The sequence below is a fragment of the Camarhynchus parvulus genome, chromosome 6 (genome assembly GCF_901933205.1).
Source record: "Camarhynchus parvulus chromosome 6, STF_HiC, whole genome shotgun sequence".
Lineage (NCBI taxonomy): Eukaryota > Metazoa > Chordata > Aves > Passeriformes > Thraupidae > Camarhynchus > Camarhynchus parvulus.
Genome location: NC_044576.1, coordinates 32,094,060 through 32,108,097, shown reverse-complemented (window position 1 = coordinate 32,108,097; position 14,038 = coordinate 32,094,060). Strand labels below are relative to the sequence as shown.

The window sequence follows — 14,038 nt, the reverse complement described above, 5'->3', positions numbered from 1 at the left end:
ATGGCTAAATGACAGAACCAGTTAAGTGTCAGCACTCCCTGCTTTACTACCATTATTTTAGCAGATAGAACAGGGATAAAAAGAGCAATCCTGAGTAAAGCTGTAACTAAGCAGATGGAATGAAAACACTGAAAAGTTTAGAAAGAATAAAAGGCTATCTTCTACTAACAATCTTCTGCACAGCTCCCACCAAGCAGCAAGGCATGGCATGTGCATGATTTACATGGCCAGGACACAAACTGCAGCTGCACTAACTGTGGTTAGTGCATGCCTGACAAGTATAAAGCATTTTAGTGTTTGAAATGCCATTTGCTGAGCATCACACACCATCCCTGAGTTGACAGCATCCAAGTTTCCAGCGCTCCTATTTAAAACATGAGATGAAGATCCCAGCTGGGACCATGGGGACTGGACAGGTTTGAGGAGCACAATCCACAGGTGTCTTAGGCTGCAACGCACTGGGGCTGTGTATTCTATCACCATCTGTTAGAGGTGGGGCAGCTCTCTGCTGTTCATGGGGCAGTTTTCTTTATCTCTCCCACAACCAATCCTCCCTCCAGGAGACCTCTTCTGTTCATGGGCCATTGATTATTAATTATCTTCTGTCCATGGCCAGTGAGTGTCCCTGCATGGCTGATAAAATTCCATCATCCCATGGGGAGATGCTCCGCCCAGGGGAGGAGCCAAGCATTCCTACCTGGATCCAATCTGAGCCTGGAGCAGCACAGCAGCCTTTGCCCCCTGCATTCCCAGAGGAGCAGCTTTCTGCTGCCCTGCATTGCCAGAGGGAGCCCAGGCCCATCTGCAGCAGCCCTGGAGCTGCAGAGGAAAACTCCCCCCTTGTGCAGGATCCCTGCTGCAGCAGCAGCACAGCTGGCACTGCAGGAGGGCTGAGCCCCCATGGGATGGGGCTGTGCCACCCCCCTGACACACAGGGGGGCAGCGCCTAGTCTGACTCTGGCAGTTGTGGGGGTTTTTTTGTACTATTGGATCTGTATTTTCAATTTTCCTAGAAAAGAACTGTTATTCTGTTATTTCTATTCCCGTATCTTTGCCTGAGAGCCCCTTAATTTCAAAATTATAGCAATTTGGAGGGAGAGGGTTTGCATTTTTCATTTCAGGGGAGGCTCCTCCCTTCCTTAGCAGACACCTGGCTTTTCAAACCAAGCCAGCAGGGAACTGGGGGTGGCTGGCTGTGGGGTTTTGCTGCTGCAGCAGGTGCAGAAGCTGGCCTGACTCACCAGTGGGAGCAGTCGTGTAAACTGTCGTGCAGAGCCTTGCGCAGCACGGAGTCCTTGTCGTAGATGCCCCAGGTGGCCTGGAGCACGGAGTCCAGCAGGCAGTCCCCGGCCGTGCGGTTCCAAAGTGCGTACAGCCTGCTGTCCAGGCGTGTCCCCAGCTCCAGGGACCAGTTAATGATGGGAGACTCCTCCTCCAGCTCTGCAACGGCACAGCCAGATCTTAAACAAGCTCTTATTTATCTCAGAGAATTAGACAGCACAATAATGGCATAGTCTCAGTGATCTACCCCTTTGCACGAATAAAACTCTGCCTTCCTTCATACTGCAATTGATGCCTCAGGTTTTGGCTTTTCTATTTTTCAGATTCTGTGCTGCTTTAGTGTGCACTTCTGAGCCTCATATCAGGGGATGGTGAGCTCTGTGCACAGAGCAGGGAGACAAAACAATTCCTGCTCCAGCTGGGCACCAAGGACAAATGACCCAAATCTCAGCCCAAGAGCACAAACCCCGTGGGCTGGAGAGAGAAAAACAAGCAGGGTGGGACTGCAGGGGCTAAAGCTGGAATGGGACAATGAACTGCAAGGTGCAAATGGAGCAGAACTGATCCCAGTGACAGACCCCGTGCCCGGCCGTGCATTTTGGGGCCATTTTGGTTCATCTTGGGTGCAGCCCTGGCTGGGCTCTGGTGCTGCCCAAGGTGGATCCATGGAGGAGATCCTTTGAATCAATCCCTGCTTTATTCTGTGACTCTGTCCAGTCTCTGTTCTAGGGCAGCCTTCACAAGGCATCAACATGAACAGGTCAACTACACTGACTGTGGAAATTTCTTCTACTGTCAATAAAATAAACCAAAACCAAACCACGGGTCCCACATCATTTGTTTGAGAATTGTTACTGAAATGAAAAGACTTTTTTCAGTTTTCTTTAAAAAGCTTGTGACTCAAAACTGACTTTTAAAGATTTTTTAAAAGCTTTACAAACATGATTTCTACAGACTCCATTCTTGCTCTGCCTCATAAATAGACTGGAAATGTTAAAGTTAAAATAATTTTACATGGGCATGTAGTGACAGGACAAGGGGGATGGCATCCACTACCACAGAGCAGGGTTAGATGGGATGTTGGGAAGAAATTGCTCCCTGTGAGAGTGCTGAGCCCTGGCACAGGCTGCCAGAGAAGCTGTGGCTGCCCCATTTTGGAAGTTGCTGGTTTGGAGCAACCTGGTCTAGAAGGTCTTCAAGGTCCCTTCCAGCCCAATCCATTCTGTGACTTTATGAATTCCAGGGTGAAGATCCAGTTGAAAGCATCCAATCTCTATTTAGAACATGGACAGAGCCACGTATATACAGACATATGCAGTCTGTTTTCAGTAAGAGACACATTCTCTAATGAAAAGCCAGGAGTGATCCCAGCTGTTCTCAGTGCATTTACCTTTCTGAACATCTCTGTCAAGTACTTCATCAAATAATTTTTCCTGGACTGTGGGCGGTAAATCTTCAATATCTGAAAAAATAGAATACAAATCCAAGAGTCACTAAATGTTACTGTAAAAGAGGCATCAGCAGCTGCTGCTCAGGAGAACTCACAGAACAGCTTTTGCCCTATCAGCCCTAACACCTCCTCTGGAAAGCTGCTGTCATGTGTGACCCAAGGCTTTGCAGAGCTGCTGAGGCAGGTTTGCATCTCAGCCTCACTGTCACACCTCTGATGCAGAAAGGATCATCACAGCATGCATAGGGTAAGACTGGATTTCTCTGAAGGAAAAAGTGGAGAACCACTTTGAGATGAGAAATTTAAAAAGAGTATTTTTACTTTCAACCCTACTGTATTTTAGCACAGCTTTAATCCTAAGCAATGTTTTTCCACCCATCTGGAATGGCTTCTCCTCTGCAGTCTATCCCAATGGACAGGTAGTTTGCCAAGGGATGTGTTCTTCTCCAGAATGTGCCATTCCCTTTGTGATCTCATTGAGGCTTCAGTGAAACAGTTCTGAGGACCCCAACAGTTTGCAGCAAATTAAAAAACAAGAAATGCGAAAACTATTGAGCTATGCCATAGAAAATTCCAGTACTGACAACTGCTTCAAGAGCATTACAGACAGAATTTGCAACTACTTCATAAAAAAGAAGAAGGGAAAAAAAAAGTGGAAAACTGTATAATGGGCAGAACTGTTTTGTGACTGCTGTATCATTTAAAGCAACAAACACTGTCACACATTCTAAAACTCAGCATGTGCCACACAGTAAATATTTGCTCCTGGCCTGCATTCCAAAAGAGGATAAGCAGCAAAGGGTTGCCAGGCAGAGCAGCAACCAGAGAAACTTTGTTGGTTTCAGCACAATCATGAAACTTAAACACGTGAAAGTTAAGGCAGTAATAAAATAGGAACAGGAACACCCAGCACCCCTTCAGGCACTTTAGGGGATAAGGACTGGGGCCTAAGTGGTATTTCAAGGACACAAAGATCTCTCTTAATTGCAGTGTGGTAGCTGCCAGTCCTGCTCAGATGTCCAATACCCCAGGGCTTTTAAGCCCACATTTAGGCACATGAGTTGCTACTGAAGCACATTAATGCCTGGTGCAGGCAGGGTGATGTGGGGTGGTCTTTTTTTTTGTATGATTGATTGGGGCTTTTTAAGCTAAAACTGCACGCAGTGATCAGTAATCAATGTAAAAGCTTTGCTCTCTAATATCCAAGCATTGGCTTTTCAGGAGGATCCAATCTGTTTATCTGAAAGGTCGAGTGGAAACTGGTTCCTAAACTGCAATGTTCAGGTAATATCTGAGCAGCACTGTGTGATTTATGCTTCTATCCTTGGAAAAGCTCTCTGGAGCCAAATTGCAAAAACTGTGCAGTTGGCAAAGTGTGAGGAAAGTAGAAAGTCTCGATGCACAAAAGCTTTTGAACAGCTTTATTTTTTAATTACTAAATTGCTATTTATTACTAAATGGCTATTGCATGAGTCAAAAATCTGCACAGTGCTTTAAGATGTCTCTCTTGAAAATACTAAACACATTCTTAAGCTCTGGAGAGAACATTTCTCACGTGTTATGAAATCCTTGTTGCCCCTTTCCCCTCTGTCCCCTAAAAAGCAATGAAACTTTACTCTCCCAGATACCCCATGTGCCTCTCACACATGACCCACAGAGTACAACTGAATACAGCACCTCAACCAGGTGCACAAGTGGTAAATATTATCCAGAATTTTGTAGAGGAGATGAGGTAACACTCAGCCAAAGGGGTTCCAAATAGAATCCTTGCAATGTTTTATAAAAAAGACAAACACGTCTGCTGATTGGCACAGTTTGCAGCTGCACGTTTTCTGACTAGTGGTAGCACTTCTATTAAAGGAAACAGCTTTTGAAGATTAAAAGTCTTCTAATAGCGCCTTGCTAATAGGTAAACATTCTCTCGATCTCAGAGCACCTCAGAAGTATTCAAAAAGTGCTATTGCTACAACTGGGTAAAAAGAACAGCTCTGGGCATCAACAGCAAGGACTGGAAGCTAAAATAGCCATGTGAAAAGTCACATCACAGACCAGAAATGTCTGGGCTCTAATCTTCACTTTAAATACAGCCTTTCCTTACAAAACACCACTTTTCTTCCATTTCTTCATGTCTTAAGTAGGACAACAGATGCTCAGTTCACAGGAACAATGTATAGACTGAAGTGTGCAAATACTGAGTAATCAAACTCAACCACTAAATGTGACCTAACAAAATAGGTCTTCATAAATAAAATTCTTAATAAATTAATTAAAAAGGCTCTCAATGAATAAAACCTCCACACACATCACCACCAGAAAGTCAAAATACCTAATTTTCAACTAGTGGCCAAGCAATAAAATCTTCCAGCAGGAAGAAGGGTTTTGTAGCTACCTGCAGGCAACGTAAACGTCACGAGGTCAGTCAGAAAATAGCAAGCAAAGTCTCCCTTGCGCTGATGCAGAGATGCAGCAATTTCACGGCGGATCTGCTCCGTGACCTCTGGACACACCATGGCAGGAATGCACTTGGCTGCATGCTGGGACACCTGTAAAACAACACAGTTACTGCACTCAGGATTAGCCCATTCGATATAAAGATTTGGGACGGATGACCACCAGCAGAGAGGATTTGGCCAGCAAGGAAATGCAAGAGAGTTGTCAACACTGGCACCCTGAAAAATGTAAAGTCTAGTGACTCTTAATGAGTGACTCTTAATGAAATGTCTCGTTTGTCATGGAAATGATAACTTAGATCTGGTTAAAAACATCTTTAAATTGAAGAAGTGAGTTAAAAGGTGACCACTCCCAGCTAAAAAAGAGGAAAACAATAGGTAAGAGCTCATAATAACAGCAATCTCAAATCTCATGTATGAGTCTAGATTCAACAAAACTTTATTAGCACTGCACAAGACAGTTTCCTTCAATCTTCTCAAAAACCATGAAGCTAAGACAGTTAAATTTCTCCAGTTCACTGGCAGCAGAAACCCATTCAATGATGGATAAGTGGCACAGGGATGACACCAGATGCATATAAAAAAACCACCTTTAAGACCCACATTTTCACTCATTCATATCCTAGAAAAGGAAATTATCACTGGGGCTCAAACACTACTAAGCGTTTCCAGAAATGACAAGATGAGTCAGTATTCCTAGGCACTGAAACAAAACCAAACACAAAAATCCCTAAGACAGTATTTCAGTAAATTAACTTGTTTTAAAACATGTAACTCCATCCACACAGAGTTATGTAAGCAGCACAAAGCTGCTGATATTAGTCGTATATAAATATATACTCAAGGCTTTAGCTACATTTGTCTTGCTTCATCTACTCTTTTTAATTATTCAACATTGACCATTCCATCATCTTTATGTGCTTTGTAGGCAAACAGCAGCTTCCAGAATTGCACTAAGCATCAGGGAAGAAGGCAGAACAAAAATGTGGCCCTGATCAGGTGAGGAACCAAAAGTCTGAGAAGAAAACAGATAAAAAAAAAGTAACAGAATTATTTACAGGGCAAAGATGGAGAACAGCAGAGGTCACCAGAAGTGAGGTGACACAATGGAACGTGGAAGAGCAAAACAGAGGAATAATCAGTCAGTCTATAAAATGGGCAAGGAATAGAAAAAAATGCAGCAATTTTGCAAAGCAAGAAATTTGTCTGTCTCTGGAAGAGAAGCTCCCACAAAAGCCAGGAAAGCCAGCCCAGGTAGACTAACTCATTAACAAACTCAGAATAAACTGCGCTGTCATTGATGTCAGTGCTTTGCTTTGAGAGCATTTCCTCTCCCTCACCCAGAGCACAGGAAGCCTCACAATAGCTCACTTCCACTGCCAGTAAAGTCCCAACGTGTGCCAAGACTGTTCATTAATGAGAAAACTGAACATCCTCAGCACCATCACAAGGGAGTCTCTGAAAGCAAACTCACTTCTTGAGGAGAAATCCAAGGCACAAGGCGGCGATTCACGTAAATTCCACCACCAGCACAAACCAGAGCTGCGTGCCACTGGCTGCACACAGGGGGGCAGTTCCCTACAGTGCTGCTCCATGGCTGCAAGGGCCAGGGGAGCTCACCTCAGTGAGGAGGATGGCCAGCATGTCCTGCCTCTGGAAGCGGATGGCCAGGTGCACGAGGGTGTAGCCCACGTCAAAGGCGGACGGGCGGTTCAGCAGCCGCACCTCGTCCGCCGTCAGCTGCCGGGCAATGTCCCCTCCGGATGACTTGTAGGCTTCCACAGCAGCCAAATCACCTTCCACAACTCCTGAGGGCAGAGAAACAACACACAGCCCATTTCAGACACCAGGGAGCCATTCTGGAACAAGCCACCTCATCTCACAGCTCACCTGTAGCTGTTCTGTTACAGGCCAAACAGACGATGATCAGCTGCATAGCAAGAAACTTGCCTATTTTTTATTATTTTAGGCAGAAGACTACTAAATATTTACACTTACCTCATCTCTCAGACCATTTCTATTACCCACACCAGCTAGAAAATGTAAGAGATCACAAGGCAGCTCAGAAGTGGACCCATGATGAAACACCAGCAGTAACATTCACATGAGCATTTCATTTGACCAGAGAAAGTAATTTTTCCACAGTGCAGAGATTAGTTTGATTATTTTATCACATATTACCAGATCATAGAAATAGGATCTATTAAAAGGGTTTTGGCCTAAAAGTTTTATTTTTTCCAAACAGTACAAATGGTATAAAGCATAAACTTTTCTCTTCAGCTTACCATCTCTGCTACTAATGTAGCCTGAGAGTTTCATTCAGGATACTCCATTAAAACTGAATTAAAGAGAAATTAAATACACTGTGTGTACCTTCTAAAGCAAGATGAGAGGAACAATGAATGACCCCAATGGCTTCTAGAGTCCCTGGCAATCTTTGATTTATGTACCATGCTTCCTATCAAGCCCAATCATGCTGAATGTACTCCTTAGCTGCAATTATCAGATACACCATCAGTAAGATGTGAGCTGCTAACAGGATCTGTTCCAATATAAGACCTCCTAAATTTAGAAATTCCTTCAAATATCTTCTATTTTAGGTACGTGGTCCACGAGAGAACAGTGCAGTGCTGAACTGAGGAAACAGAATAGTGTCCCTGAAGCCATCTTCACTGGAGCAGTAAATAGAATCTCACTCCTGAGAAGCAGCCCTTGCTGCAGCAGCTCAAGCAGAGAAGAGCAGAGATGACAAATGAGAAAACCCTGTCCCTATTTTCTGCAGCTAAACCTCCTTCCCAGCTCCTGAGAGTCAGCAGCTGAGTGGAGGCTGGAGATTGAGACCCAAGTCCATCCTTCACTTCATTTGCTCACCAAGACATAAAAGCTGATGAACAGGAAAGGTCATCAAACCCAGTCAGGACAATCACTCCCACTCAGGACATGAAATTAAATAAAAAAAGGAAAAAACCACAACACTTCCCACCCACTCATCCCAAATGAGTAAAAATCCCCTACCAAAATTAAAAAAACTCCAACACAACAAATTGAAATGGCTGCTAGCAGAGAAGTACACTAACCACTGGCTTGCTGGTTAATCCAGGATTTAGAAAAGCGTTCTTAGCTCAACCAAAAAAGTATCATTTTGAATGCTGAGATTAAAAAGCTTCCAGAAGAAACACAGGGGGAAAATGGATTATCAGTGCAAGACATTTCTCTACAAAGTTATCAGCTGTGCTGTGTAAGCTTCCACAGATAACAGTTTGATTATTCAACAGTGGTCTGAAGCAGAGAAGTTCCAAAACAACAATTCAACTGCAAATTTTAGTCATACAGTATCTACCCACTCATTCCAGAGTCCTAACAGGCCAGGCCAGAAGGAAAACCACACAGACAGCATTTTGCAGTTTTGTGCTGCATGTGTCTGTCTCCTGTAAAGAAGACATTCCTGCTCCTCTCCAGCACTACTCTCTCATTCAGCGCCTGCCTGTGTGCTCTCCCCAGATGAGTTTGGTCTGTCCAATTTTAGTTCTTGCTCTGTAGGAGTCAGAAGTGCCAAGTTAGAACTTTATCTCCACACAAGCAACATTTCTGCCACTGATAAGGCAATTCCTCGTGGCTGTTGCAATGATCATTCCAACTAAATACTCCAAACTGGTATTTTGTGTGTGTAGATTTGTATGTGTATCCAGACAACAAATCAAATTTCTCATGATCTGCCCTCTTAAAACAAGTTATACCACAGCTCTATCAAACCCAAGAATCAGAGGAAAGAAGAAACTTAATAGAAGAGCAAGTTCTCTGCTATTTTATGATATCCTTATTTTTTGGTTATCACATTAATTTAGGAGAAGCACCTTGCTAAAGACTAAAAGGTACATCACCCCTTTTTGTATTTTAACCACTCCTATTGACATGGGGGAGACTCCTGTTACCACATCTGCACCCTCCACCACATCCCCCACACAAACATACCAAAGACCATCCAAGACTGGTAGGTGGCCACTCTGAGAATCCAAATATCCACAACTGATTTCGAAATTCAAACAAATATCCCTAAAATGATCTCTAGGTGACAAATGATCAGACCCAAATCACATTCCAGCCAGCCAGCCTGTCAAGCAGTACATTTTACTACAGCCTACTACTGGGAAATTCATCATTTTAGTTGTTCTTCCAGTCCCCCACCCTCAGCTGCTTATTATCATCCCACTCTTCATCAAACCTCAGCAACAACTGAGATCCAAGGCTGATGCTGAGGTGGTCACATGAGGTTTGGCAATGCCTTTTTCAAGCATCAACTACTACAAGCTGCAATAAGGATCCAGATCAGTGACGTGTGCTCTATGCAGCACTGCCAGTTCTGGAAGTTTATTCCCACGTCTTGCAATACTTGACATTCCTCAAAGCCCCATGTCCTAGAATTACTAAAATTGTTATATAAGCTGTCAGTTAAAAAGTACATTTCTAAACTTTGCTGATGAAGTTTAAGGTAAAGATTAAGATATTAAGTAATGCATCCAAACCAGGCAAACTGAGTATGCTTTCTAGACCTTATTAAAAAAAATTAAATGTATTTTTAGTAGTATTTTAGGTATAGCGTTGTTGTGCTGAATGACACAAACCAGCAGAGCTACAGCTCATGGAGAGATGGCAATGTGACTGTGTACATGGATACTATCTGGTCATCCTCTGTTCTTTAATCCAAACAGGTTAAAATTACTCTTTATAGCAGGGGGAAGCATCAGGGAAGTTTTTCTTTGTCTAGTCCAACTCACTACTGCAGGGCTGATATTCCTTGGGCATTACAAGCCTCCTTGGCCCCTGTGAGCCACAGGAAGAAGTTAACACTTCTCTTTACCTGTTCTACCAAGTATCTGCTCCACTGTAGAAGAACAGGGAAAATTCCTGACAGCCCATCAAGTGCCACCCTGCTTACACTGCCAGTCCATATAATTCAAGGCAGCAGTGAAGAAAAAATACAATGATAACAGGCAGACTGTCAGAAACATGAACCAGAAAACAAAAATCTTGCCCCAAAACTATGAGGTGAATTTGCCTACATGGACCATGCCTGCAGTTCTGAAATTCAGTATCACCATACTAAAATGAGACCTGAATATGCTTGTATTGACAATAGGAGGCACATTCCTACAAAGGCTTTGATTTCTGTGGGATGAGCCAGAGCCTCAAATTCATTAAGTCTATTTAAACAGAGCTCAAAATCCCCACTGTTTATGAGAAATACTACAGAAATATTTACTGATGTTATAATTCCCAGCATTTCACAACACAGAAGTGCCTCATTACTTACACAAGCAGACTGAATTGTGTCCTGTGCCAGTTGGATTATTCCCCACTGACACCCACTGCATTCCCCAGACTGGTAAAATGTCAAAAGGAAGAGTGGCGTTTGCCTTAAGATTGTTCCCAGAACACCCGGGAGCCTCCAGGAGCTCAAACCCTTGGGAGGGCACAGCCCTGACTGGCTTCAAGAGCAGCACAAATGCAAACACATCCCAGTGACTCAGAGCCTGCTCCTGATCCACACCACCACAGCTCTCCTTTAAAGGGGACTCCAGAAATGTCCCTTTGCTGCTGCCCCTGAGTACACCAGTCTTTGTGTGCCCCCTAAAAAATTCTGCTTGGCCCAATGTAAAATCTCTGACTATAGTCTGACAACCTAAGGGAGAGGACAGAATGTCAAGCACTGCACCCAACTCAGGAGAAAAACAAGTACAAGTCAGAATTCTGCATTTACAGGTTCAACTGTGCTCCCATTTTGCAATTCAGGCATTTCCTCTCATTGGAAGACTTTCACAGCACTAGAAGCCAAGGTTTTTTTCTTCTTTTAGCAAAGCCCTGCCTCTTAGAAACAGCACAGATCAGACATTTGCAATCTTAGTATATATAAAATGATAGAAATTAAGAAGGGTATTTTAAAAGACTAAATTTTTTAAAAAATATTAATCACCCAATTACAACTCTTGCCATATTGATCCTCCTACAACTTTTACAACTTCCTTCTTTATTAGGAATTATCCTCATATTAAATAAGCCAGAATTAGCTGCTAAAATCAAACTATTTCAGCTTAAGGTGCTATTAAGCTTATTCTTTAGAACATGTAAATATTTATAGGGTTTAGTGCAGTTATAGAAACTTGGAAAATATGCAAGATAGGCTCACAAGCATTTCTAGAAAACCAAGTCCTGTTTTCCCTTAGTGCACTTTTCCTGTGGCTTCAGAGCAGCCAGGTAGAAAAATTCCCAAGGAAAATACTTCAGCACAGCCTTTATTACTTCAGTATCTTTCTGATAGTTGTGGGGCACTGGCTGGCATAAGCTGCAAATGCAGTAAGCAAATTTTTTCAGCAGACTGCTGCAGTTGTGACTATCCAAAGAACATCCTGGGATTCGGGATTTCTGGGGTTCAAGGAGGCAGCAATGCCTCCAATAACTCTGTTCTTCCACCTGGGCAGGCTGCAAAAGGAAACACTTCATCTTAAGGAGGTCACTGTGCCTCTGCGTGGGACAATGCCTTGAACTGCCTGGCAAGAGAAGGCAAATTGCTCAAACAACCAAGTTCTACATTTTAGAAGTCAGAAGTGGAGACAGCTCCTGCTGTAACATAAAACAGATCAGAGACAGAGCCCTGTGCTGCTTCTCTTCTGCCAGATACAACTGCAAGTGTTCTGTCACATATATGCTCTCTCTCATTTACTCATCTAAGGACTAATCCTAAGATTGGCTTAAGTGCCAGCAAGTGAGAGGCTGATCAACTGACCCACTAAAACCTAATTCTGACACCTGTTAAGAATCTCTTCTCCTCTAACACAGACTGCTGAGGACCTGTGGCATTTTCTGGAGCTGAGTCAGCCCTCAGGCTCTTCCAGCTCTTCACCAGGGGCACATCAGGTGGCCATAAATGAAGTTTTATTGATAGTAAGTGACTCACAATTTCATCTAAGGAAGAATTTGTCCTGAAGGACAGATTGCTTTGTAAGCAAATGTGACACGTCAACTTATAAAAAAGAGGGGTAGTCTGAAAAACCCTTATGGGCCTTTTACACACCCTTCTGTTCCTTCCCTTTTTGGATTACCAGAGCCTCCCTTGTCAATATTAGTACACAACCAACAGCAGGTCAGTCTCTAGGTAATGACACAGAGAAAGAAACTTCTGTATATTAAGGGGTTTTTTTGATTCCTCAAGCTCAGCACCTTGTATGAGGTAAAAAAAAAAGAAGTAAATACTTCCAAGAAGACATGTACCTAAAACCTGCAGCCATTCAACGCATGAGAGCATGAATATTGGTTATTCTTTGTTCCATGCAAACAGCTCTTCTCCCTACATACAACCCCTGTAGTGTGTTTTGAGTGTATCATCACAAGACAAAGCAGCACAGATGTAAGAACAACTGTTCAAAGATGTCCTTATCCCTCTCCAATCTGTCAGAGGCATCCACAACCCTTGTTACATGCAGGATTGTACTCCAAAGGGAGGCTGGACAGTGGAAAATCATTAAAGTTAATTATTAAAGTTACCCATCAGTGCTTTTAAGGGAAATTGAAATAACTGGTTTTAACTTGATCATTTATTCAATTATTTGTAGCATACAATATCACAGTGCTTAAGAAAAGTAGTCAGGAGACCAAAGTAAAAGGAGTTATGATTTTCTGCCAAGGCTGCAAGGCAGGCAGAGTTCTCCTCAGTCTCAAAGATAGAGACTCACAAATGTAAAGCATTTATGACAGGACAGCTGTACAAGGCACAGATGACATTACCCAGAGCTCTCCCAGCCAGGTGAGAGTTGTGATCTTACATCACTGCCACCTGGCCCAGCAGCCAAGTCATGCTTCCCCCTGTCCCAGGGGAGCAGGGAAGGAGGCTGGGCTGTACCACTCACACCAGGGACTCTTTTCCCCCCAGCCATCCTCACAGGCACTGCTGAGTCCCCAGGCACACCCTGGCAGTGAGTGATCCATGCTGCACTTCCCTGAACAGTTCCACCCAGACAGACAGCAGCACGGAGAGGTGCCCAGCCTGTTCCCACCCAGGCACTTCCCACTGCCACTGCACAGCATAAACAAAACCATCAGGGTTCAGCTGTAGCCTGGATGTGATGAGAAAGTCAGTCTGAACTTACTAAACCAGCAAAGAGAAATAAAACCCCCACACCCCCCAAAAACATCCCCTAACCCAGTTTCATTTTCAAACAGCCAGGAGGACAGCAAGGGGAACCTGGGATGACTCTGGGTGGCAGTGCCAGCTGAAAGCACCTTGTTCATGTCAGCTCCTTCAGGCTGCCTTTATGAACACTCAGAGAAGAGCCAGAGGCTCTGCAGGACACGGAGCAGGAGGTGCCTCTGTGTCTCCCAGAGCTGCAGGGCAGCGTGGGACACAGCCCAGCCAACTCCATACCAATGTCTGGCCAGGGAGACTCTCCTTGCCCACAGGGCTTCTGAAGGCCTGGGTAACATATCTGGCACTAATTCAAAAATCTAATGGAGAGATAAAACAGTTGACAAAGGAAAAACTAAGCAGACATAAACAGGAATACTAGGAATGAACTTACAGTCCTTTTAAGGATGTACTGCAAAACAAGATTCATCACAGATTGCTCTAAATACTTCGGATGTGTTTAAGAAACACACTCTTAGTGGTTTCCTTCACAGAGCTAAGAAAGAATGTGTGCACCATCCCCACAGGGAGCTCTCGCCCACGACAGCAACACCCACCTTACTGACCTGAACCAAGGGAAGAACACACTCTTGCAGCCGGTGACAAACAGGGGGAGGGGAAAGGAAAAGGGGAAGAAATGCAGTTTACTTTTTACCTAGCAGCTCAAGCTCAGGAGTTGTA

At 43.8% G+C, this 14,038-nt stretch overlaps 1 protein-coding gene across 2 annotated transcripts in view; it reads right to left on the bottom strand.

The window, feature by feature from the left end:
• ZRANB1 (zinc finger RANBP2-type containing 1) overlaps positions 1-14,038 on the bottom strand; it is a 40,560-nt gene that overhangs the window by 9,423 nt on the left and 17,099 nt on the right. For both annotated transcript variants that reach the window (XM_030951583.1, XM_030951584.1), the window contains exons 4-7: positions 6,802-6,989; positions 5,121-5,274; positions 2,672-2,743; positions 1,242-1,440 (exon numbers count right to left, since the gene is read on the bottom strand). In XM_030951583.1, coding sequence (XP_030807443.1) covers positions 1,242-1,440; positions 2,672-2,743; positions 5,121-5,274; positions 6,802-6,989 — 613 coding nt within the window. The remainder of the gene's footprint in view (positions 1-1,241; positions 1,441-2,671; positions 2,744-5,120; positions 5,275-6,801; positions 6,990-14,038) is intronic.